Here is a 22486-nt window from a genome sequence, read left to right as displayed (position 1 = left end):
GCAGGAGCTTCTGGGGATAGTGGCAGCAGAAGGGGACTACAGGGACAGTGGCAGCAGAACTCCAGGGCGAGGTGCTTTATTAAAAAAAAAAAATTATCTAAAAGGCAAAGGAATAGAGAAATCTTCCATCCACAGATTCATGCTCTGATGTGTCCACAACAGCCAGAGCTGGGCCAGGTGGAAGCCAGAACTCCATCTGGGTCTGTCACATGGGTGGCAAGAACCCAGTCGTGGGTCATCATGTGCTCTTTCCAGACACTTTAGCAGGAAGCTGGACTGGATGAAGAGGCAGGACGCAATCCTTGGAACTATGTTAAGAGACATAGGTGTCCCAACTGGCACTTTACCCCACTGTGCCCACAGGGTGAGGTTGTGAGGATACAATGGATAGCAGAAAAAGAGGTTAGGGTGGGGGTCTAGGGCTAAAGAACCTGCACGCTGGGCCTGGGTGCTCAGCCTTCGTTTCACTGTGACCCACATGGCTCTTGAACACCTAGGAAGGAGGCAACGCCACCAGTCAGGGCTCTGAGTGCAGCTTAATTGACGGAGGGAGAAGGGCTGGACGCCAACCAGTCCCCAGGAGGGCTGTGACCTATGTGTCACATAGCACTATGGCATTCCTGCCAAGTCCTGGGAGATGTGACGGGCCTGCCTGCTCAGCTCTGGCCCCAGGACACTGTGCCTGTTTTTAACTTGGGAATCTGGCCTTGGTTCCTGCCAGAGTGAACGCTGTTGTACTGCACATGGCAAGAAGCAGGACCCAAAGGCAGCTCAGCTGTTTATTATTAAATCAGTAGAAAAAGGAAGTGCATAGCACAGGTACAGGCCATGAAGGTGGGGCAGGTGGGGTCCCCAGCATCCGAGGTGTACCCCATTGGAGGGAGGGGCAGTCTGGAGCCCGCAGCATGTTCTGCGTATGAGCTATCCCAACGCCCCAGATCATCTCTTAAGTGCGCTGCCCCCGTGGGGGGCACTGGGATTCCTTGCCAGGACCTAGAAACGGCCCAGCACGGTGGCCAACAGAGCCATGCGGATGTACATGCCGTTCTCAGCCTGGCGGAAGTAGGCAGCCCGGGGGTCTGAGTCCACCTCCACGCTGCAAGAGAAGGATGGGAGGGACTTATTGTCAGTTCAGAAGCTGCCAGGTTGGGCTCAGGCCCCTCCTCTAACCAGTCCCAGTGCTCCGGGCTGGATGCCACCAGTCACCTGATCTCGTTGACTCGGGGCATGGGGTGCATCACCACCATCTTCTTCTTGGCTCGGGTCATGATGTGGGGAGTGATGATGAACTGACCAAAGCACTACAGGGCACAGTGGGAACCCTGTTAGTGCCATGGCAGCCAAAGGGTCCACCCAGCCGTGTCCTGCCTCCTGACCCTCTGGGTCTGGCTGGCCTGGTACTCACAGATTCATACTCTTGGGTGGAGCCGAACCGCTCCTTCTGGATCCGGGTCATGTAGAGCACATCAGTGTCAGGCAGTGCCTCCTCGATGCTCTCAAACTCCTCCTGGAGGTGGGCAGAGCCATGAATGTGGGGATGTGCTCTGGCTGCTCCCCGACCCTGCCCACACCTGTCTCCCTGGCCTCCGGCCTGCACTGTGAGGATCTTACCTGCTTGGTGCCACGGGAGGCCACAAAGTCCCACACATTGGATGGCATGCGTAGGCTGGGAGGTGCCACGTAGCACAGGCTGACGCGGTACTGGGTGAGCAGGCAAGCGAGCGAGTGCACCGTGCGCCCGTGCTTCAGGTCCCCCACCATGGTGATCTGGAGAGGAGCCCGGGACTGAGTAGTCTTCACCCACCTCAGGGCACTAGCCCTGGCGGGTGGTGGGGTGGGCAGGGAAAGGGTCCTGTCTTCCACCCTCACTCCCCTCCCCCAGCAGCAGACCCACAACTGCAGGAACCTGCCCTGCTCTCACCGTCATGCCGTTGACGGTGCCCAGCTCCTCCCGAATGGTGAAGATGTCCAGCAGGGCCTGTGTGGGGTGCTCACCGACTCCATCCCCTGCGTTGATTACTGGCCTCCGGCAGTGCTTGGCTGCCAGCTGTGGGCACAGGAGAGGGAGGATGCTCCCATCTGCAGCCCAGAAGCCTCTCTGCCCAGCTATGATGGGCTCATGTAGGAGGCACCCCCCCCCCCATCTTGAAACCCAAGTTGGCCTCACCTCCACGGCACCAGGCTGGGGGTGCCGAAGCACCACAACATCAGCGTAGCAGCTCATGGTCTGCACCGAGTCTGCCAGCGACTCGCCCTTCTGCACGGAGGACGTGGCCTCAGAGAAGCTGAGCACTGAGCCCCCTAGCCGGGCCATGGCCGCTGCAAAGGAGCTGCTGGTCCGCGTGCTCACCTCATAGAACATGGAAGCCATGACCTTCCCCTGGGGAGACGCCAAGCATGAGCCAAATGAGTATGTGTGTGCCTTGGGAGGCCATGGCCGGTACTGCCACCCCAGCACACCACCCTGCCCCATTCAGGCCTCCCTGGGACCTGATGTGATCCTGCCTCTCCAAAGCCATCACAATTGTACAAAAAACTGGGAGAAGGGACACTGTATCCTCTCCTATAGCCACATGGTGCAGCTACTCAGGATCTCCCATGTGCAACAGAAGCTTCGAGAACAGAGGGCCAAGCTGCTGACAGTGTAGAATTGATTTTCAGGGGGACCTGATGGCCAGGGCAGAAGGTCCACTCTGCCCACATGGCAGGAAATGGCTGGACCCCCAGCCCCATGGCCCTGACCCTGACCTTGAGGATGTCCAGGCTCCGCTCTTTCTGCACCATCATCCTCAGGGTGTGCGCAACATTGAATAGGTGAGACATCTAGGAAAGATCCACACCTGCAAGTCAGGGGGCAGGAGGCAGTGTGGCCCCCAGAAGCCTGGTCCTGACTCCACCAGCCCCTCAAAACTCCAGGCACCACCACCGTCCCTCAGCCAGCACCTGATCCTTGGTGAACTGCTTGACTGACAGAATATGCTGGCCCACCAGTGAGTGCAGCAGGGGTGAGGTCTGGGGATGCAGCAGGCCAGGGGTCCCCAGGTTCTGGGGTGATGCCTGTCTAGGCACTGGTGGTGGAGGGTAGCAGCTGCTATCGGGGGTTCCCATCAGCTCTGTGGTGAGGAATGGGGCAGAAGATGAGGCCGATCAGAGGGCTTCCCAACTCCAGGGCACACAGCAGCTGTTCCCAAGCTGAGTGTGTACTGGGGAGGGGGCATCTCTCACCGGGCTCAGTCGCCTTCCGAGAGGACTTCTCCTTGGGCTCCTCAGCTGTGAAGGGGACAACAGCGACAGGGGTGGGTTTGTGGCAGCAGTTCAGAAAGAGCCCCTAACTTCCCAGCACAGGACGGCAGTGAACATGTTAATTCACTTCACGCCTCAGGAGTTATATAGCAGGTTAGGGCAGGCCAGGAGGGAGGGCAGAGGCTCCAAGGACAGACTGGGAACACCCCCCGCCCCGTGCTGTGTGGGGACACGGTGCCCTCCCAGGGCCTTCCCAGGCAGCAACAGGACTGGAGGCACAAAAACAGCCAGGCTCACACCAACCACCGGGGTTTACCCCACGTTCGGCTGCCCCGTGGGATCCTGGGTCCCAGGCGGAGGAACGAGACTGCTTACAACAAGAAAGGGCCAGTGAGAAGCTGTAGCAGCTTAGCCCGTAAGCTGGGAGCAGCTGGACTCGGCCAGGGGAGGGAGTAGGAGGGAGCAGGGCATGGGTCCAGGGTGAAGGGATGGCAGTAAGACTAGGGTCACAGGCAGAGAGGTGGCATTTGCCTTGGTAAACCCAGACGCTGGCCCACCCTGGGCACCACACTAGCTGGAAGAGGACCAGTCCCACTATCCAAGTCATGGAGACTGCCCCCCTTACCTGGCAGACCCGGATCAGAGGCTCTGTGGATCCGGGGAGGCAGGTGGAAACGGCTGTCAGGAAGGCCTGGGACGCCCCGCCGGGGCCGCTCTGGTGTCTGGGGTGAGTTGGGGGGAAGAGAGAGAAGATTAGCTTAGCTGATCCCTCCCATTCCTTCAGAACGGCCCCACAGCTTCCTGTGCCTGCCCCCCATCATGTCCTGTAGCTCCAGTTATCTGGAATATTGTTACTAGGTGGCAAAACTGCTCAGTGACAGTGCCCCAGGCTTGTTGCTGGGATGTGCAGGGGAGCGAAAAGGAACCTGTGTCTCTGAGGTTGCCACCCCCCATCGCCACTGCTTCCACCTGGCATGGCAGACAGAGGTAGCGGACGAGTACTCCTCAGATAGGACCACTAATGAAAACATACAAGCTGTCAGTCTGTGTCCCTGGGTCTCCCTCTACCACCCTAGGCCTGTGTCCAGTGTCCAGGAATAGCTGGTCCCATAGTCAGTACCGTGGTTATCTCGCTGGAGGCAGGGGCTGTAGGCTGCAGCTGGGGGACAACCCCTTGTGGCCACTTGCGGACATCCTGCCCATAGCCAGGAGGCACCAGCACCTGCAGGCAGGAAGCAGGGGTGGGTGAGTGGGGAGCAGGGACCCACACGGGTGCTGAGAAGGGGGAGACATGAAAGTGGCATGAACTGGGGGTGTTGAGTGTCACGTGCGTACCTGCCCATCAATGTAGGCCACCTCCCCTCGCAGGACCACCCGGCGCACGGTGCCTTTCACCTTCTGCCCTTCAAAGGGAGTCCAGCGGGCTTTGGAGAAGGGCATGTGGCTGGGAACTGTCCACTCATGCTCCAGATCCACCTGCCCAGAGGGTCATGGGTTATGGTAGGGCACAGATACCAGAGGAAGGGAGCCCTGTGCACCCCCTGGCCTGCCAGTTGTGGGCCCTCGCCTCACACCTCCACGTAGGTGTCCTCCTGGGGAGGCAGGTGGAAGATCCTCCGAGGGTTGTGGTGCAGTCGCTGCAGCAGGTCATCCAGGCTGAGCCGGCCCTCACTTACAGCTGTCAGCAGCAGCGGCAGCATGGTCTCTAGCCCTGGGAAGCCAGGTGGAGGGCTGGGCCCGTTCTTCTCCTCCAGGGTGTGGGGGGCTAAAGGGGAAGAGAGCCGTTATCTATGGGGCCAGCCACCTGCACACCAGGAAGTCACACCTGCCTCAGGGCTGAGCTTTCTGCCACCTCCTGGTCTCACCAGCAGGCCCCGTGCTCACATTCCAGGGAAGTGGGTGGGCTGCTGACCCTGCTCAAGGGTGTATACCTCTTGCCTATGTAGTCTCCCACTCACACGTGCTCCTCTGCCCAGCCATTCCAGCAACAAGCTCCCATCACGGAACAGGTATTGGCTCAGAGGCTGGGGGGATCAGCACCCTACCCCCCAGGACCCAGTGTTGTGCTCTCATGGCTTGAGCTAGGGCAGAGCAGGTGCACACTGGGCCCCCTCACCGTGGTCAGAGGCAAAGCAGTCAATGACGGCCATGTTCTCCCAGAGCGCCTCCACATCTTGGCGGGAGCCAAGCTCAGGCCGGACCTCGCCTTTCCCAGGCCCCAGGCGTTCCAGGTCATCGTGGCTCAAGAATAAGTGGTGGGGCGCCACCTCACAGGTCACCGGCAGCCCTCGTGCCTTTGCAGCTTTGATGAGCAGGATCTGGGTGGGAGGGAGAGAGAGCACCAGGATCCATTGGAGCTATCCCCCTTCCCCGTTGTCACATCCAGTGCCCACGGCCAGGACCCCCGCCAGGAGAACCCTGGGCCAGGCCAGCTCAAGGCCTATGATGTCACCGGGAAAGGGATGCAAGTGCCAGGAGCTCTGGTGCACACTCACCTCCTCCTTGCGCGCCACGTGACAGATGTGCACGGGACGCTGGGTCAGCTGAGCCACCATGAGGACAGCAGCGACACTCTGCCGCTCAGCATGGGCCACAATGGGGAGGTGGGCGGGCCATGTCTCAAAGTGCTGGAGGAGGACAATGGAACGGTGGAGAGAGAAGTGGTGAGGGAGCCCCTGCTTCTCTGTACTCCTCACAGAGCCCCAGGGCCGCTGCCTGTTGGTATCCCCAGGAGGCGCTGCCCACCTCCATCCACTGTGCCACACTGTCCAGCCGCAGCTCAGAGAAAGTCTCGTTGAGGTAGAGCTTCAGCCCTGCGGCCGACCCAGCCACGGCACCCAGGGTCCCTGCGTTTTCAGACGAGGCTCCAAGGAAAAGGGAGTAGTCACAGCGGGCGCCAGCCTCGGCCAGCTGCAGAGGGCACGCATAACAGAAAGAGACACATGGGGATCACTGGCAGCCAGGCCCAGGGCGAGGGGTAGAGGGAGAGACTCAAGGGAGGCTGGGGTGGTTGGTAGGGGCAGTGGGGTTCCCTGATGGTGCACCTTCTGGGCCAGCGCCAGGGCAGGGGCATCAGTGATGGGGGGCCGGGTATTTGGCATGGCGCACACCATGGTGATGCCCCCGGCCAGGGCAGCTGCTGTGCCAGAGGCAAAGTCCTCCTTGTGTGTCCCCCCTGGCTCGCGCAGGTGCACATGGACATCGATCAGCCCTGGGAGAAACAAGTGTGGCAGTGGCGAGGTTAGAGGCATATCAGAAATGGGGGAGAGGGGTTACTGGTGACCAAAGCGAGCAAGGGGGGCAAATTTTTCCAGTGGAGGGCTCTGTGAACCCAGGGGCACGAGAGCTGGGAGCCAGGCAAGTGCTGGGCTCCCAGTGCAGGTGGATGTGCCAATGGCTGCCAGTGGTCCAGAAGTCAGGTCTTCCCCAGCCCTCCCAAAAGCTGCCCTTACCGGGTAGACGCACAAGTTTCTGGGAGGTCATACAGTCCACGTGCACCTTCAGAGGAGGGGCAGGCCCAATTTGGCCCAGAGCCTGCAAGGGGAAGGAATATATGAAGGGAAAGAGTGATCCTGGGAGCAAGCCTTGGGTAAAGAGTGATCCTGGGAGCAAGCCTTGGGTAGGGCTTGGCTTCCCCACCTCTCTATACCCACCAAACTTGACAGCTAAGCAAGGCCGTCTCGCTCTGACATCTCCCCACCCACCGGCCCCTGGCTACCAGGTACCTCTACGAAGAGCTTGGTGCATTTGATGTCGATGATAAGGGGCACAGAGAAGTCAGCAGCCAGGCGCCGGGTGCGGTAACCCTTGGTGACGAAGGAAGAGAGGCGACGGCCGCCGGCCCCGCGCATGGACAGGTTGATTACCAGCTCAAAGTGGTTCTCAGCCAGCTGCTCCAGGATGCTTCGCTGTGGGGGGCACTCCCCGTCCACGGCCTCCTCGAAGTGCCAGTCCACAGCTGTTACCTGCCGGGGATCAGGAGGGCCAGTGTGAAGGGAGGGAAGCAGGGCTGGGAACCCACGATGAGTGCACGCTCAGGACCCGGAAGGAAGGGACCAGGGGCCGCCTCCACTTGTTGGTAGAATATTGCCTCAACAGAAAAGAACCAAGACTCTGCAATGATGAGACAGGTCACTGCCAGGTCAGTGAATACCATGAGCTCACACCAAGTCCAGACAGAGAAAATGCCAGAAGGAAAAATAACCCCCCAGCTGGGTCTCTAACACAGGTGGGAGGGGCTCAAGTACTAGACCATCATCACTGCTGTCTCCCTGGGTGCACAGGAGTGCGCACTTGGAGGTGGAAATGGAGCTGGGATTTGAACTCAAGACACGGGGATATGGGGATACAGGGACCCCAAGGGACTACATGCCCACCTTGTTTTCCTTTTCTTTCCTACTTGCTCATGTGGAATGTACACTAAATACATAGTGTATACCAAACACACACACACACAGAAACAGGGGGCCCAGGCTGTACCTTGACGCCGTGCTCTGTGTAGAAGTCAGCAGTGCCCAGGCTGGCATAGAGGCTGTAGCCCAGACTTTCCAGCAGCCGCACAGTTGGCAGCAGCTCGCTTTTGTTCTGAAACCAAGCAGGAGGACAATGAGGTGGACGGTTGTCTCCCATCTCCCATTTCCAGTTCAGTACCACGGGGCCCCTGCCTCCAGGCAGCTTTCCTGGAGTTCGGGTACCTTGTAGCTCCCGATGGTGAGCAAGATGTTCTTCTTGGGGATCTTGAAGCCGGTGCTTAGCATGGCCTTGAGGTAGGCCTCACAGCGGCTCTCGCCGAAGCAGGCAACCTCCCCAGTACTGGTCATTTCCACACCCAATACTACATCTGCACCCGCCAAACGAGAGAAGGAGAACTGAGGTACCTGAGGGAGGGTGGGGGAAGAGACAGGAGGAAAGAGAGCCAAGTGTGAGGGATGACAGTCCAGGACCCACTCCAGGACAGTACATACGGGTATCACCGGCTATTCTATGAGTCTCCGGGCTCCCACAACTGAAAAGAAAAGCACCTTGGGACAAAGACATCCGGATCCCGACTTGTCCTCTCCTAAGATCCATCTGCTGCCCCCAAGGGGCCTGGCCCTCCTTACCTTTACCCCCACGACTCCGGAGCCAGCCATGAGCCCCACAGGCTCCACCTTTTCTCCCATGATGACCCGTGTGGCCAAGGCCACCAGATCCACACCCAGCGTCTTGGAGACGAAGGGGAAGGAGCGGGAGACGCGCACGTTGCACTCGATGACCTTCAGTTGGTCGTCCTGCGGGAGGGAGTGGGACAGGCCTTGGCCTCACTGCCGCTGCCATGCTCTCACCAACCTGTGACTCTCTGCCACTCTCACTGAAGTTGCTGACCCTCCCTGCTGCCCTTCCTTCCCAGTTCAGGGCATAGCAGGGGTCATTAGGAGACTGTGTAGGGCCAAGTGGTGCTATGGCCTTCCTGCCCCTCCCTGTGGCCTGATTACCTTGGCAATGAGCTGCAGGTTGAAGGGGCCCGTGACCTGCAGCTCCTGCCCCACAGCATGTACAATGGCTTGGATCCGCTCAAGAGTTTTGGGTGTGATGTCCTGTGGGGGTGTCACCAGTGTGGCATCGCCGGAGTGCACGCCTGCATTCTCCACGTGCTCAGAAATGGCGATGGCTACTACCAACCCGTCACAGGCCACAGCATCCACGTCGATCTCCTAGTAGCAGGTAGGGATGGAACAACAGTGTGACGTAGGACAAGGCCAGGTTCCCACTATAGCCTCAACACAACCTACGGTGCTTTTAAGCCTGGGGCTGGGCACTTACTTTGGTCACTCACCTTAGCCTCCTGAATGAACTTGGAGATGACCACGGGGTGCTCCTTGGAGACAGCTGCCGCACTGCTCAGGAAGCGCTCCAGGTCCCCATCAGTGTAGGCCACGTTCATGGCAGCACCACTCAGGACGTAGGAGGGGCGGACTACGCAGGGGTACCCCACAGACTGACAGAACTGGTGAGCAGACTGAAGAGGATGGGGCACTCAGTCAGCTGGTCATGCTGGCTCCCACGCATCACCCAGACGGCCACCCACAAAGCCACTAGCCCACCTCGAGGTCACTGAGTTCCCGCCACTGGGGCTGGCTGATACCGATGGTGTCTAGGAGCCGGGAGAACTTGAACCGGTTCTCAGCAGAGTCGATGGCTTCAGGGGAGGTGCCCAGCACCCGGCACTGCTGCCGGTGCAAAGCCATGGCCATGTTGTTGGGCAGCTGCCCACCCATGGACAGGATCACACCTTCGGGGTTTTCCAGTTCATAGATGTCCATCACCACCTGGAGTGTGGGTGGGGACACACACACACACACACACACACACACACAGAGGCAACAACAGTGGTCAGGGGATCAGAGGCTTCTTGCAATACAGGCCCCTTCCTTTATATTCCAGTGACTCTTGGCCCTGTCCACCCAGGCTCCCGGGCAGCCCTTGTCCCTTCACCTCGAAGGAGATCTCATCGAAGTAGAGTCGGTCACACATGTCATAGTCGGTGCTGACAGTCTCTGGGTTGTAGTTCACCATGATGGTCTTGTACCCCATCTGCAACAGCAAGAGTAATGGCAGTTAGCACTGGGGGGAGCAGCAGGGAAAAACCAAGTCTGCACCCCTAAGCATGCCCACTCAGCTTCCTCCAAATCGCCTGACAGGGAAACAAGGCAGCGCAGGTGCTGGAGGAGGAGTTGAAGGCATGCGGCATGAGCAGTGGCCTCGGAGGGTAGGGGTAGGTGTGGCAAGGCTGAGTGTTCTGCCAGGAACCGGCAGAGCAGCACAGAAATGCGTCTGAAGGGTCAACACCCACCTTCCGCAGCTGCTGGATACAGCCCACGGCACACCAGTCAAACTCAACACTGGAGCCGATGCGGTAGACGCCGGAGCCAAGGACCAGAACATGAGGTGTCTGGAAGGTGAGGTCATGGCTATTGCCCCAGTAGGTCAGGTACAGGTAGTTGGTCTGTGCTGGCCACTCAGCTGCAACTGTATCGATCTGCTTCACTGCTGGGCAGATTCCCAGCTCCTGGCGCAGCTTGCGCACAGCCAACTCTGTGCTGAAGAAGCAGCAAGCAGGGTCAGGTCCTAGACAGCTAGAGGGGGAAGATCCTACGCTCTGCCCTCCATGTCTAAGCCACAGGCCCTCAGCACTAGCTCTGACCTCAGAACCGCCAGGGCAATCTGCTTGTCTGAGAAGCCGAGGCACTTGGCCTGATGCAGCAGGTCTGGAGGCAGAGGCTGCCCACGGTGCTGCTCCAGCAGCTGGGCATGCGTTATGATGCGCTTCATCCGGTGCAGGAACCAGCGGTCGATGCGGGTGAGCTGGTAGAGGCGCTCCACCGAGTAGCCAGCCCATAGGGCGGCGGCCACCACAAAGATCCGCTTGTCGGTCGGCGTCTCCAGCTCCTGCAGGGATAAGACAGATGGGATGACACAGAAACAACTGGGCAGATGGAGAAAAGAATGTTTACCAAGTGGGGGACACCTGGCCTGGTGGTTAAGGCATCTGCATCCCTCATGGAGGGCCTGGTTTCAACTCTCAGCGGGCCTCCTTACCCTCACTTCCTGCTGGAGCAGACCCTGGGAGGCAACGCCCCAGGGGACAGGAGTTCTTTTCTCCTTGTCAGTCTCCCAACAATAAGCCATTCCATGCTAAAGCACCAAGGTTCCCAGCCTGTTGCACATCAGCCCCTCTAAAACTTGGAAAGCTTGAGTGGCATCCTATACATTAGGAAAGAGAAGCTAGGCACTCCAGCACAGGCTGAGCAATCAGAGACACCTTGGTGAGCCTGGCCCTGCCTCTCCCTGGCTGGCTGAGCAGATGCCCAGATGAACCCAGCCCTGACTCTGGTGCTCAGCAACATCCAGAACCTCTGGAGTGAAACAACAGTGCACCCTCACGTTGGGAGACAGCCCCAGAATTCTCAGCGAGTGTCCAATGGTGACTCACCAATCATTACTGGCAGCCAGCTCATGGCCTGGGGGCAGGGAAGCAGGGTTCATTTTCCAGGAACTTCCAGAACATGGGAACCACTTACCATATCGCTGACCGGCTTCACAGTATGATCAAAGCCCACACAGTTCTCATCCACCATGCGCAGGGCTTTCTGGAAGGCCTCCTCAAACGAACGTCCAATGCCCATGACTTCACCTGGAGGGGCAGGGAGGACGGACTGAGGGCAGGGGGCAAGGAGGGTGGCACGTGCTGCCCAAGATGTCCAGTTTGTCTGAGATTCTCAGTGCTGCTCTATTGAGTTCTTAAACTTACAAGTTCCAACGATCAGTTCTTGTCTGTTAGGGAATATGGCATTAATAAGCATAAAACGGTGGGCCTGGCATTGGGGTAAGTCAGCATCCCACATGGGTACCGGTTTGTGTTCTATTTCACGTCTCATCCAGCTCCCTACTAATGACTTGTGAAAGCAGTGTAAGATGGCCCAAAGAGTGGCGAGACTGGCAGCAATTCATAACTGCTGAACCATCAAAACCACCTGAGCAAGACCCTTGGGGCATGCCCCACATCAGGGACCTGGGGTGGGTGGGAAACTGGGTGGAGCTTCTCTTAAAATCCCCCTTTACCTCAGATATATGAAGGAAACAATATGGAAATAATAGTCTTACCCATTTTCCTGTAGCCCTTGAACTTTTTACCCTAATTAACTATGTAAAGATTGCCAAAAATATAATTTAAAAAATGGGGGGGAAAAAAGATTACCCAAGGACTTGGGCTCCTGCACCCACATAGGAGACCAGAAGTGTCTGACATCTGGTTCAGCCCTGGCCATTGCGGTCATCTGGGGAATGAACCAGAGAATGAAGATCTGTCTCTTCCTGAGCAGCTCTTGCCTGAAGCCCTCACATGTGGCTGTCTGGTTCTTGGGCTTGGTTTACGCACATCAAGATGACATCACCTGGAACCTATCTCATCCTTTAGCACAGGGGTGGGTCCATAGTTATGTGAGGCCCATAAATGTCCTTGGTCTAGCTCCCTGCTTGTGGCCTGGGAAAACAGTCAAGGATGGCCCAAAGCCTTGGAACCCTGCACCCATGTGGGAGACCCAGAAGAAACTCCTGGCTTCGGATCAGCTCAGCTCCAGCTGTTGTGGCCACTTGGGGAGTGAATCAACGGACGGAAGATCTTCCTGTTTATCTGCTTTTTCAACATGAAGAAATAAATCTTAAGAAAAAAAAAAAGTCACCCACCCCTGCTTTAATTTTGAAAGTTTGGAGACTAGGAAGATGAGCTTAGTTCTGATCCATCCAGAGCCGACTGCATTTACAACTTCAGCTTTCCTCAAGGGCGTTTTTTTCACTTGAACACAGTGTGCACTCATGTTCCATCTTGCCTTCTACAGTACATTTTCTCATGTTGCTGTGAGACTCATAAAGCACCCATCTAACTCCTGTCTGAGGAACCGTAACTTCACTGCTGACTAGCTGGAGCGTGGCCAGCTTTGAAGCGATGCCCAGCCAATGACACGCTTTGATGTTTTCTCAATTTTGGATCATCTTTTTAGAACAAATTTCTAGAAACCCAAGGGAAAGACAAACTTTATGTCCCTTGATAAAAAGGTCCCTTGCTTTACAGAAGTCTGTGGCTTTGGGGCTGACACTGTGGGAGAGTGGGTAAGGCTGCCACCTGCAATGCGGGCATCCCATAAGGGTGTTGGTTCATGTCCTGGGAAAATGGCCCAGGTGGTTCCACTTCTGGGAGACCCAGAAGCAGCTTGATTCTGGCATGGCCTGGCCCCAGCTACTGCAGCCATTTGGGCAGTGAGCCAGTAGATGGAAGATCTCTATCTTTCCCTCTGTCTTTCATCCCTTCACTGTAATTCTGCTTTCCAAATAAATTAATCCATCGGCACAGGGGCTCAACAGGTTAGTGGTCTACTTGCAAGCAGCAGCATTCCATATGGGTGCCCATTCATATTCCAGCTACTAGCCATCAAGCTCCCTACTTGAAGGCTGGTAAGACAGCAGGAGATGCCTAAGTCTTTGGACTCCAGCACCCACATGGGAGACCCAGAAGGAGCTTTTGGCTCCAGGCTTTTGAATCAGCTCAGCTCCAGCTACTGGTGATCATTTGCAAGATTTTTCTCTCTGTGTTCTTCCTTCTCTCTCCAAGTCTGACTTTCAAACAAAGACGAATAGATAAATAAATCTTGAAAGGAAAAAAAACTTACAAATTTACATATGTATGTCTAGGAAATTTCTAAAATTAAATATCTAAATTGCTTTTATCTTTTTGTGGCAAGATTATAGTTTTTCTTTGGCTAAACCATCTTCCCTCATTTCTCAATGACTCATGTATCTTACCTGTATAATGAAACTTGCAAAAAGTTAGGGCTCCCATTCTGAGCACACCTGAACAGATGTACCACATTTAGATGTCCCTTTAATACCTAGCTGAACCATGTTTGGTTCACTTCCTTTAGCCCTAACTTTATGATGGCTTCCTTCCCATGTTTGTTATCGTTGTCATGACACAAATCCGTCTCCAGAAGGACCAACTTGGCAGCCGTGTAGGATTTGTAAAAACCCTGAAGTCATTTCTGAGCTGAGACTTGCTTGTTTAAAGGCCACTATGGCTGGCAATGGAAACTGGGGCACCAAGATGTGTTCTCACCCATGAGGTTGGGTGCGCTCTGTCTGCTGTGTGTACATGCTGGTTTGGATTAAAATGTGTTTAAGGGCGGACTAAGGCACCTGAAGTGACAGCACAGAGCAGCTCCACTGTGACTTGCTACATGGCTGTTCATTCAACCACATCCCTGAGGTCCTGCCCTGATTCCAGCAACACGTCACAAAAACATTTCTCTTGATGACTGGAAAGTGTCAGAGGACCTGTGCTATGAACGACTGCCAATGGTGCCTGTTGGTATCTAGAAAGGGTCCCAGAAAAAGAGTAGTCCCAGTTTTCCCACGACATCAGTACTGAAGCTAACAGGGTACACAATAATACCACTGGCATTAACCGCTCAGTGATGAGGTCACGGGCAAAATGCCACGAAATGTGGGAAGAGCTGCTCAGAACAGTCCAGGGTGGCAGGCACCGTGGCTGGCCAGGGCCCATGCAGCTGGGGACCCAGACTAATACTTAGCGCTTGGCTGTGCCACCCATCCTCCTTGGCCATGGTCTGGTCATCTGCTTCCCAAGGCATCTAAGTGTACCCATGTGTGACACAAGACAGAACAGTCAGAGGACCTAGCACCCCACACTGATCTGCAGATGACCTTGGGGCCCTGCATCTAACAATGACGATGGCCACCATCTTCACCTGAAATATTCCTTCAGCTCCTTTCTGGGTGCTCGATCTTGGGGCTGAGGGCCATACCAGGGTCCTGCGACAGCCTAGAACATAGTCTCTGGGGCGGGGGTGGGGGCAGGTGGTCTGGGCCCAGCTCTCACCCACACTCTTCATGCAGCTCCCGATCTTGGTGCTCACACGCAGGAACTTGCTTAGGTCCCAGCGAGGAATCTTGACCACACAGTAATCCAGGCTGGGCTCAAAGGCTGCCGTGCCCCCCGTCACGGAGTTCCTGGGAGCCCACATGAGAAGAGGGTGAGCCCCAGAGAGGTAGGCCAGCACCCTTCCCACACTCCCCCATCCTGTCAATTTTGTCTTCAGCTCTACCCACTCTCTTAGCACCAGTGGTTTCTTCCCGTCCCCCATTACCTGAGCTCAGGCAGGGCAATGCCCAAGGCCAGCTTGGCTGCCACGTAGGCCAATGGGTAGCCTGTGGCCTTACTGGCCAGGGCAGAGCTGCGAGACAGTCTGGCATTCACTTCGATGATATAATACTATAGAGAACAGAGAAAAAGGATCACCAGGCACCTGGGCCTGCCTAGGAGAGATCTCGGGAGATGAGAATAAGTAAAATAAGCCCTCTAAGACCCCCCTCCCTACCCAGATGATCCCAGCATCTGCTCCAGGGTCCATGGGGCCAGGAGACTCACCTGCTCAGACTCTGGGTTCAAGGCATATTGCACGTTGCATTCCCCAACGATGCCCAGGGCTTGAGTCACCTTGATTGCCGTCTGCCGCAGCAGCTGGTACTCCCTGTCATTCAGGGTCTGGCTTGGGGCCACCACGATGGACTCACCAGTGTGAATGCCCAGTGGGTCTAAGTTCTCCATGTTACACACCTGTGTATGGGGTGGAGGGGGGTGTCCCAGAGAGAAGTCACTGATGAGGTGAGGCAGGGGGCTGCATTCCAGGGTGCTGTCTGGTTATCCCTGGGGCTGTCCCTGACCTGGTATGAGCCCTGGGCTCTACTCTTCAGAGCGCACACCTGGCACTCACCGTGACACAGTTGCCGTAGGCGTCTCTCACCACTTCATACTCGATCTCCTTCCATCCCTTCAGGGATTTGTCCACTAGCACTTGGCTAGTGTGGGCAAAAGCTGGTGCCACAAGAGCAGAGAGCTCCTCCTTATTGGAAGCAAAGCCAGAGCCCAGGCCGCCCAGGGCAAAGGCTGCCCGCACCAGTACAGGGTAACCCAGCCGCTCAGCAGCTGCCTGGGCCTGCAGGGAGTAGGAGAGAGAAGCCCCACATGTGTTACCTCCCGTTGCCTGGACCCACACCACAGAGACATCACCCTACTCTCCCAGCCACCTTGTGCACCTGTTCCAGAGAGCTTGCTGCCTCACTGGGGGCCACGTGCTCCCCAATCTCCGCCATTCTGGCTGCAAAGGCCCGGCGGTCCTCGGTTAGTTCAATGGTCTCCACAGGCGTGCCCAGGACCCGGACTCCATACCGAGCCAGCACACCAGCCTTGGTCAGCTCCACACCGCAGTTCAGAGCTGTCTGGCCACCAAAGGTCAATAACACACCATCTGGCCGCTCATTCCGGATCACCTGGGGCGGGAGAGGCAGTCATGGCCACTGAGTCCCCGTGACTAGCTTAGTGTCCTCTTAGCGGGGAGCCCTAACCCATTGTACCTGCGTGACATAGTGAGGTGTAATGGGAAGGAAGTAGACTTTGTCAGCCAGCCCCTGTGAGGTCTGCACCGTGGCGATGTTGGGGTTGATCAGCAAGGTCTGGATGTTCTCCTCTTTCAGGGCCTTAATCGCCTAAGAGGATGAGACCGGCCTCTGAGTGCCCAGGCCAGCCCTTCTCCTCCTCCTCTCCTCTCTATGTCCCCAGTAACATTCATTCCTCACCACTTCACATCTCCACACAACCCCCAGGCCTCCTGCTCCACTTGCTCCCTCCCTCTCCCTCAGCCCCTCTCCTTGGGCTCCATGCACTCCCAATGGTCACTCCCAGGGATGGCTGTACCTTACCTGGGAGCCCGAGTAGTCAAACTCTCCTGCTTGGCCGATGGAGAGGCCCCCTGAGCCCAGGATCAGCACCTTACGTGGAGGCGGAAGGCCAGAGCCTGGGATGGGCATCCCAGGGGGACAGAGGCACTCAGCCAGCCGCTCACGGACTGTGGAGGCAAGAGCCGTGGGTGTAAGGATGCTGCCCTCCTCACTGAGCAGGTGAGTCTGGCATGGTGGCTGTCTTAACCCCCACACCTCAAGCATCCCAAACAAGAGCTTCCTGGAGGAGGCAGGGGACATCCAGTTATCCTCATCTACCCTGGAGCCAACTCTGCCCTTAGGCTCATGACCCCCTTCTATTCTACATGCACCATGCAGGGCCTTACCTGTCTGACTCCCAGGCTTCCCAGCCATGGACTCTTTCACAGTTTCCAGGAAGACATCGAAGAGTAGCTCCATGTCAGAAGGGCCAGCCTGGTGCTCTGGGTGAAACTGGACGCTGGTCAAGAGAATGGATGGTAAAACCCACGCTCCAAGGTGGACAGGGGAACAGAGGATGCAGGCCCTCTGCCATGCTGTGCTGCCTCTGAGGTCCCACCATGGCCTGCGACACCTAGCCCTACAGGCTCACCTGAAGAAGGGAAGGCTCTCGTGCACAATGCCTTCGTTGGACTGATCGTTGGCGTTGGTGAAGAGAGGTGCCCAGCCTGCCGGCAGTGAGTCTGTCTCCACGGCAAAGCCATGGTTCTGGGAGGTCAGGAAGCAGCGTCCAGAGTCCACCAGCAAGCAAGGCTGGTTATGCCCTCGGTTTCCATACCTGGAGGGGGAAACAATGCTGAGTTCCAGGCCCCTGCACCTCCCTTCACTGTGGCACCAAGCCTTGCTCTTATTACTCTTTCCAGCCCTGTTCCTGCTCCCATGCTAAGTGGCACCATCTCTCCTAAGCCCTCACCCCTCATGTCACAAGCGTGAGCCTCTTTCTCCCCTCCTTAACCCTGCCTGTTAAGTCCTACCTCATCTTGTAAGTCTTGGCCCCAATGGCAAGGGCCAGGAGCTGGTGTCCCAGGCAGATCCCGAAGACAGGTCGTGGGTTTGGTTCAGATAACACACGGCCGAGTGTAGACACCACACTGGGGTAGGAGGCAGGGTCGCCTGGGCCATTGCTTAGGAAGAGACCGTCGTACTCTGAAGTGTGCCAAAACAAGCAAAGCAGAATTTTAATGCAGAACAGCTGCACCTGCAGCCCCAACCAAACAAGGACCAAGCAGCCCTAGTCTTCTCCCTCTTCACAGCACAGCAGGGTCAGAGAGCATTCTCAATAACCTCTCCCTCCACCCTGCCCCGGCTGTTGGCCCAAGGTCCTCACAAGCCCCAGCAACTCACTCTGTCTGTCAACTGCCGTGTCCCAGGGCACCACGGTGACCTCAGCCCCACGCCGGCAGAGGCAGCGGATCTGATTATACTTGAGACCGCAGTCCAAAGCCAGGATCCGAGGGCTTCCTCCAGCATTGAACACCCGTGGGGTCTGGGAAAAGGAAGGTGACAGATGGCAGCTGTGAGCCTTAGGCATAAAATACCCTCCCACCCTGGGCTTTGAGACCTCCTGATATACCCGTGTTCACCCCAGCCATGGGTGGGAGGCAACACCTGGGTTACACTTCTCCCACTCCACCTCTGTACCTTGATGGACACCTCTGGGACCAGGGGGCGGGCATTGGGGTCCAAAAATGGCAGGGTTGCAGGCTCCGTCCCATCCTGCACAAGCTTCCCCAGCAGAGACCCTTGTTCCCGTAACTTCTTGGTCAGCTCCCGAGTGTCCACTCCTGTTAAAACAGCTCAGCCTATGTCGCACCCCCACCTTAGGCACATGGGCTCAGGTCCCAGGCACACTTTTGCTCGGGACCCTGAGCCACATACAGCTGGGCTGTCCTGATGGCATTGCATGACTGAGGCATGTTTGCCAGTCACACCCCATGGGAACTTACCCACGACACCAGATCTATCTATTTACAGAAGATGGTATCAAGGGGCAAAAAGAAAAAAACACCCACACTAAAAGACCCTGTGTGGATGTAAACAGCACAGCACCAACTATGGGATTCTCTAGGGGAAAAGAAAAAACCACCTGTTTATGTCAAATACGTCACAGGTGAGCCTTATTTAGAATCCTCATTAAAGAAAAACAAAAAAAAACCCTGGCTCAATAGGCTATCTGCTTTGTAGTGCCAGCATCTTGTATGGGAAGCTCTACTTCCCATCCAGCTTCCTGCTTGTCGTCTGGGAAAGCTGTGGAGGACAAGTCAAGTCCTTAGGACCTTAAACACACACACATGGGAGACCTGGAAACTCCTGGCTTCAGACTGGCTCAGCTCTAGCCATTGGTACCATTTGGGGAGTGAACCAGCAAGGAAATTCTTCTATCCGAGTGTTAGTTCAGTTCCAGCCCCCACAACAGGCTTTCCAAACCTGCCATCATGACCTTCCCCAACAGACTATGGAGGGACACCTGGATCCATCCCACCCAGGCGGGCCATATTCGCCCTGTGCTGGTGTCACCGTACCTTGCAAGCCTGGAATGCCGTGTTGCTGAAGCCACTCATGCAGGGTGCAGGCAGCACTCCAGTGGCTGGGTGTGGGGCAGCACTCTCCCACCACCAGTCCTGCCACGTGGATCCCGGAGGACTCAAACCACTGGAGAGGCGAGGAGACAGTGAGGCTCTCAAGGCTCTGAACCTGCTTCCGACCTTCTTCCTGTTGTATAGCCAGGGACCCCACACCTCGCTACGCTGAGTAACAGCCAGCTGTTCCTTTAGTTGATGCACTTGATGCTTTTACAGGTAGTTGCTGTGCCGACAGGGCTATCCCCGGGGGATGTTGATAATGACATTTTTGTGGTCCCTTCCTTTTCCTTTGTCTCAAATAGAGGCCACAAATCTCCCCTTCTGTGAAGTTGGTGCCTCTGACTTCATTTCCCCCTTTCTTGCTCTTTAATATTTGTGTTTGTCACAAAACTGTGAACCCCAAAAGGTGCTTAAGACACGGTCCCAATCCACAAAGTGCCCAGTAGGTGCAGCCAACAAAACAGATACTGGGGAAGAAGCTGGGAGAAAAAAAAATCCCTGTGCTCACGAGGTTTCAATGTAAGGAACCAGAAAAGTAGCAAGGAAACTTGCAAATAAATATTAATTACAGAACATAACCAAAAAAAAAGTGATAAGATAGGTAGGTTTGGGGAGCAGCGTTACTGTGCAGCAGGTAAGGCCTGGAATGCTCGCATTCCACAGGCACTGGTCCATGTGCCTGAGGGCCTAGGAAAAGCAGTGGAGGTGAGAGACCTGACTCTTCACTTCAGTCTGACTCAACCCTAGCTGTGGCAGTCACTTGGGGTGTGAACCAGCTCTCTCAGCCTCTTCTCCTTCTCTAATTCTTACTTTGAAATAAACAAAGAGACCTTAAAAACATATAGACAGAAGTGGTTTGGTGTAGTGGCATGGCAAGTTAAGACACTGTGACACTGGCATTACATATCAGAGCTTCAGGCTAAAGTCCCAGCCACTTCACTTCCTATCCAGTTTCCTGTTCATGTGTTTGTACCTCACGTGGGAGACCCGGATGGAGTTACTGAATCTTGGCCCTAACCAGGCCTAGCTTTTGCAGCCAGCAAGCTAAAGATCTCTCCCCCAATCTCTTTGTCACCCTGCCTCAAATAAATCACTCTTTTTAGAAATCAACAAAAAAGGGGACAGATATTTGGCTTTTCAGGCAGACTACCAGTCTCCAATCAGAGTGCCTGGGTTCAGCGCCAGGCTCCAACTGCCTTCTAAGACAGATGCAGGAAGCCTTAAGTAGTTGAGTTCCTGTCACCCACGTGGCAGATCCGGATCAAATTCTTGACTGTCCCATACCTATTGCAGTGGATATTTGGTGAGCCAGTGGATTCAATAGGCAGGATTTAATAACCAGAGAAACAAGAGGTTTCGGTGGGAGGGAGCAGCATCTCTACAGCTGGGTCCGCAGTGAAGGGTTATGGGGCAAGTGGACACTGAGCCGAAGGACAGTCGGGCAAAAGTCCACCCAACCCAGCAATGCACCTGCGTGCAGATGCACTGACAGCGCATGCGCCTCAGAATAGCCGGTGCTGGTTACTGGTTCGGAGGACGCCGCACTGATCTTGGTGTTAGCAGTCTGCTTTATAAGCTCAATCTTGTCTGTGTTTAGAGCTGAGGAAGCCGACAACCCAAGCGTCAGCTTCAAAGTTGCAAGACACTGCATTAGAAACTAGCATGCAGGGTATTTAAAGATTTATGATGAGGGTGTCTCTAGGGGGTGAAGCGGCTGCCCATGACACCTGCAACCCATATGCGTGCTGGGTCACATCCCGGTGGCTTTACCTCTGATCCGGCTCCCTGCTGATGGCCTGGGGATGGCAGCAGGGGACAGCTCCAAGGGTTTGGGCTACTGCCACAAATGTGGGAGACCTGGAGGAAGCTGCTGGCTTCATCCTGGCCCAGCCCTTGCACTGTGACCATCTGCGAAGTGACTATGTGATTGGAGGAGCTTCCTCTCTCTTTTAAAGTAAACAAACCAATTATTAAAGAAGGATGAATAAGGGATGGTGGTCCCATCCCTTGAGTTCTTTCTCCCCAGCAACAAGGTAACTGGGAAGGCAAATGAAGATTTTAGGGCTCAGCAAGCCAGTAAAGAAGACAAAACAAGTTTTTGGGAAAAGGGGCTATGGTGTCTTGTTAATTCTGATGAAGATTTCTCACAGGGTAACTTAGTTTCCAAATAATGAGGAAGGAAGAGAATACTCAATGTAAAAACAAAGTGAGTTGTCTTGCTTGGAGGTAGTAAGCCAGGTGGGGGAGGGATAGTTGCTGCTATGGTGGTGTGGAACATAGCATTCAGCATGCCTGGATTTTCAGGAAAGCCACACTTGCTGTCCTTGACAGGGCATGACCTTGGCTCGTTGGTCTCCGCTACTTGTTAATCCGAACCTAATGTTATGCTCCTAACACAGGACTCTACTGCTAAAAACCTACCACGGGTCAGGCCTCATAGCCCCACCTGATGCAGTTCCCGAATCTTTTTGTAAGCTACTGCACTCTAAGCAAACCGACACCACTGTCACCTCCTCCCTCTCACCACTCTCCCTGTCCCCAATCCCCTCCATTGCGTCTGGTGCCTCGACGACCCTCACAAAGCAGACAGCCCCAGCCCGGAGGCGCCCACCAAGCCTGCCAGGGAATCCAGCCAGCCCACGACTTGTCCCACTTGAGCGAGTATCCCCGATCCCTTCAGGACGCGGCACGGGGCGTGGACGCTGGCATTCAGCGAAGGGGTCAGAGGAATGCAAGAAAAGCCCTGGGTGTGGCTGACCTTGCTGAGGCCGAACTCATCCACCTCGTCCTGAGGGATGCCATAGTTGCCGATCAGGGGGTATGTCAGCACCAAGATCTGAGCTTTATAGGAGGGGTCGGTGAGGGCCTCGGGGTAGCCGACCATGCCGGTCTGAAACACTGCAAGACAGAGGTGGGGCTGCACTCGCGCGGGGCATCCGCCTCTCCACACCGCCCCGTGCTCTGAGTGTACCCCGTGCGGGAGACGAGACGGGCCCGGGAGGAGGGGTGTAGAGGAATGCGCGCGCCGGAAGATGGCGGGGTCCGGGCAGGGCTGGCAGGGCAGAGAGGGGCATCAGAACGGGATATGAGGTCGGTGGAAGTCTGCCCGAGCTTGCTTACCCACTTCCCCGGCAGTCGACACAGCGGCCCCAAAGGGCTGGCCCCGCAGGACCGACCCATCTTCTAACACCAAGGCCGCCATGGGCAGGGCGCTAGAGCGTGGCGGCGAGCACGGAGACGCGGGAAGCGCGGCGAGCTCCCCGGAATCCACGTGAAGCGGCGTGCCCGAGTCGGTCCACGTGGCTGGCTGCGCCGGGCGGCCGAGGCAGAAG

General features: G+C 56.1%; 1 protein-coding gene across 4 annotated transcripts; it reads right to left on the bottom strand.

The window, feature by feature from the left end:
• Nucleotides 1-766: 766 nt before the first annotated feature.
• On the bottom strand, nucleotides 767-22463 carry CAD (carbamoyl-phosphate synthetase 2, aspartate transcarbamylase, and dihydroorotase). 4 transcript variants are annotated; one of them, XM_040992965.1, is made up of 44 exons: nucleotides 22275-22463; nucleotides 21913-22052; nucleotides 19095-19224; nucleotides 18214-18356; nucleotides 17917-18058; nucleotides 17547-17718; nucleotides 17165-17350; nucleotides 16920-17032; nucleotides 16555-16700; nucleotides 16210-16341; nucleotides 15892-16125; nucleotides 15570-15791; nucleotides 15224-15412; nucleotides 14943-15067; nucleotides 14675-14805; nucleotides 11304-11416; nucleotides 10427-10671; nucleotides 10076-10322; nucleotides 9718-9816; nucleotides 9327-9551; nucleotides 9059-9241; nucleotides 8718-8936; nucleotides 8346-8513; nucleotides 7938-8120; nucleotides 7723-7827; nucleotides 6969-7208; nucleotides 6696-6777; nucleotides 6288-6454; nucleotides 5989-6153; nucleotides 5739-5870; nucleotides 5360-5561; nucleotides 4818-5008; nucleotides 4579-4719; nucleotides 4364-4465; nucleotides 3869-3965; nucleotides 3226-3270; nucleotides 2944-3113; nucleotides 2749-2823; nucleotides 2168-2380; nucleotides 1922-2047; nucleotides 1612-1767; nucleotides 1406-1507; nucleotides 1207-1301; nucleotides 767-1096 (listed from the first exon to the last, which is right to left on the bottom strand). In XM_040992965.1, exons 1-44 carry the CDS (start codon nucleotides 22354-22356, stop codon nucleotides 994-996), a joined length of 6678 nt encoding a protein of 2225 aa, XP_040848899.1. In that variant the 5' UTR covers nucleotides 22357-22463; the 3' UTR covers nucleotides 767-993. The 4 variants fall into 4 exon arrangements, with proteins under 4 accessions (XP_040848899.1, XP_040848900.1, XP_040848902.1 ...); XM_040992966.1 differs by having other exon boundaries at nucleotides 2351-2380; XM_040992968.1 differs by lacking the exon at nucleotides 2168-2380.
• Between the last annotated feature and the right edge of the window lie 23 nt (nucleotides 22464-22486).

Source organism: Ochotona curzoniae, unplaced genomic scaffold (genome assembly GCF_017591425.1).
Source record: "Ochotona curzoniae isolate NIBS_2020 unplaced genomic scaffold, NIBS_Ocur_1.0 contig_883, whole genome shotgun sequence".
Classification (NCBI taxonomy): domain Eukaryota; kingdom Metazoa; phylum Chordata; class Mammalia; order Lagomorpha; family Ochotonidae; genus Ochotona; species Ochotona curzoniae.
Note: the sequence above shows the minus strand (reverse complement) of the source record. Positions and strands in the feature narration are given on the sequence as shown.

Coding starts and splice junctions, on each gene's coding strand:
- CAD (XM_040992965.1), bottom strand. CDS start 22,356: ATGGCGGCCTTGGTGTTAGAAGATGGGTCGGTCCTGCGGGGCCAGCCC. Junction 10,323..10,426: donor ATTGCCCTGGCGGTTCTGAG/GTCAGAGCTAGT, acceptor CTGCTTCTTCAG/CACAGAGTTGGCTGTGCGCA. Junction 7,828..7,937: donor TCACCATCGGGAGCTACAAG/GTACCCGAACTC, acceptor GCTTGGTTTCAG/AACAAAAGCGAGCTGCTGCC.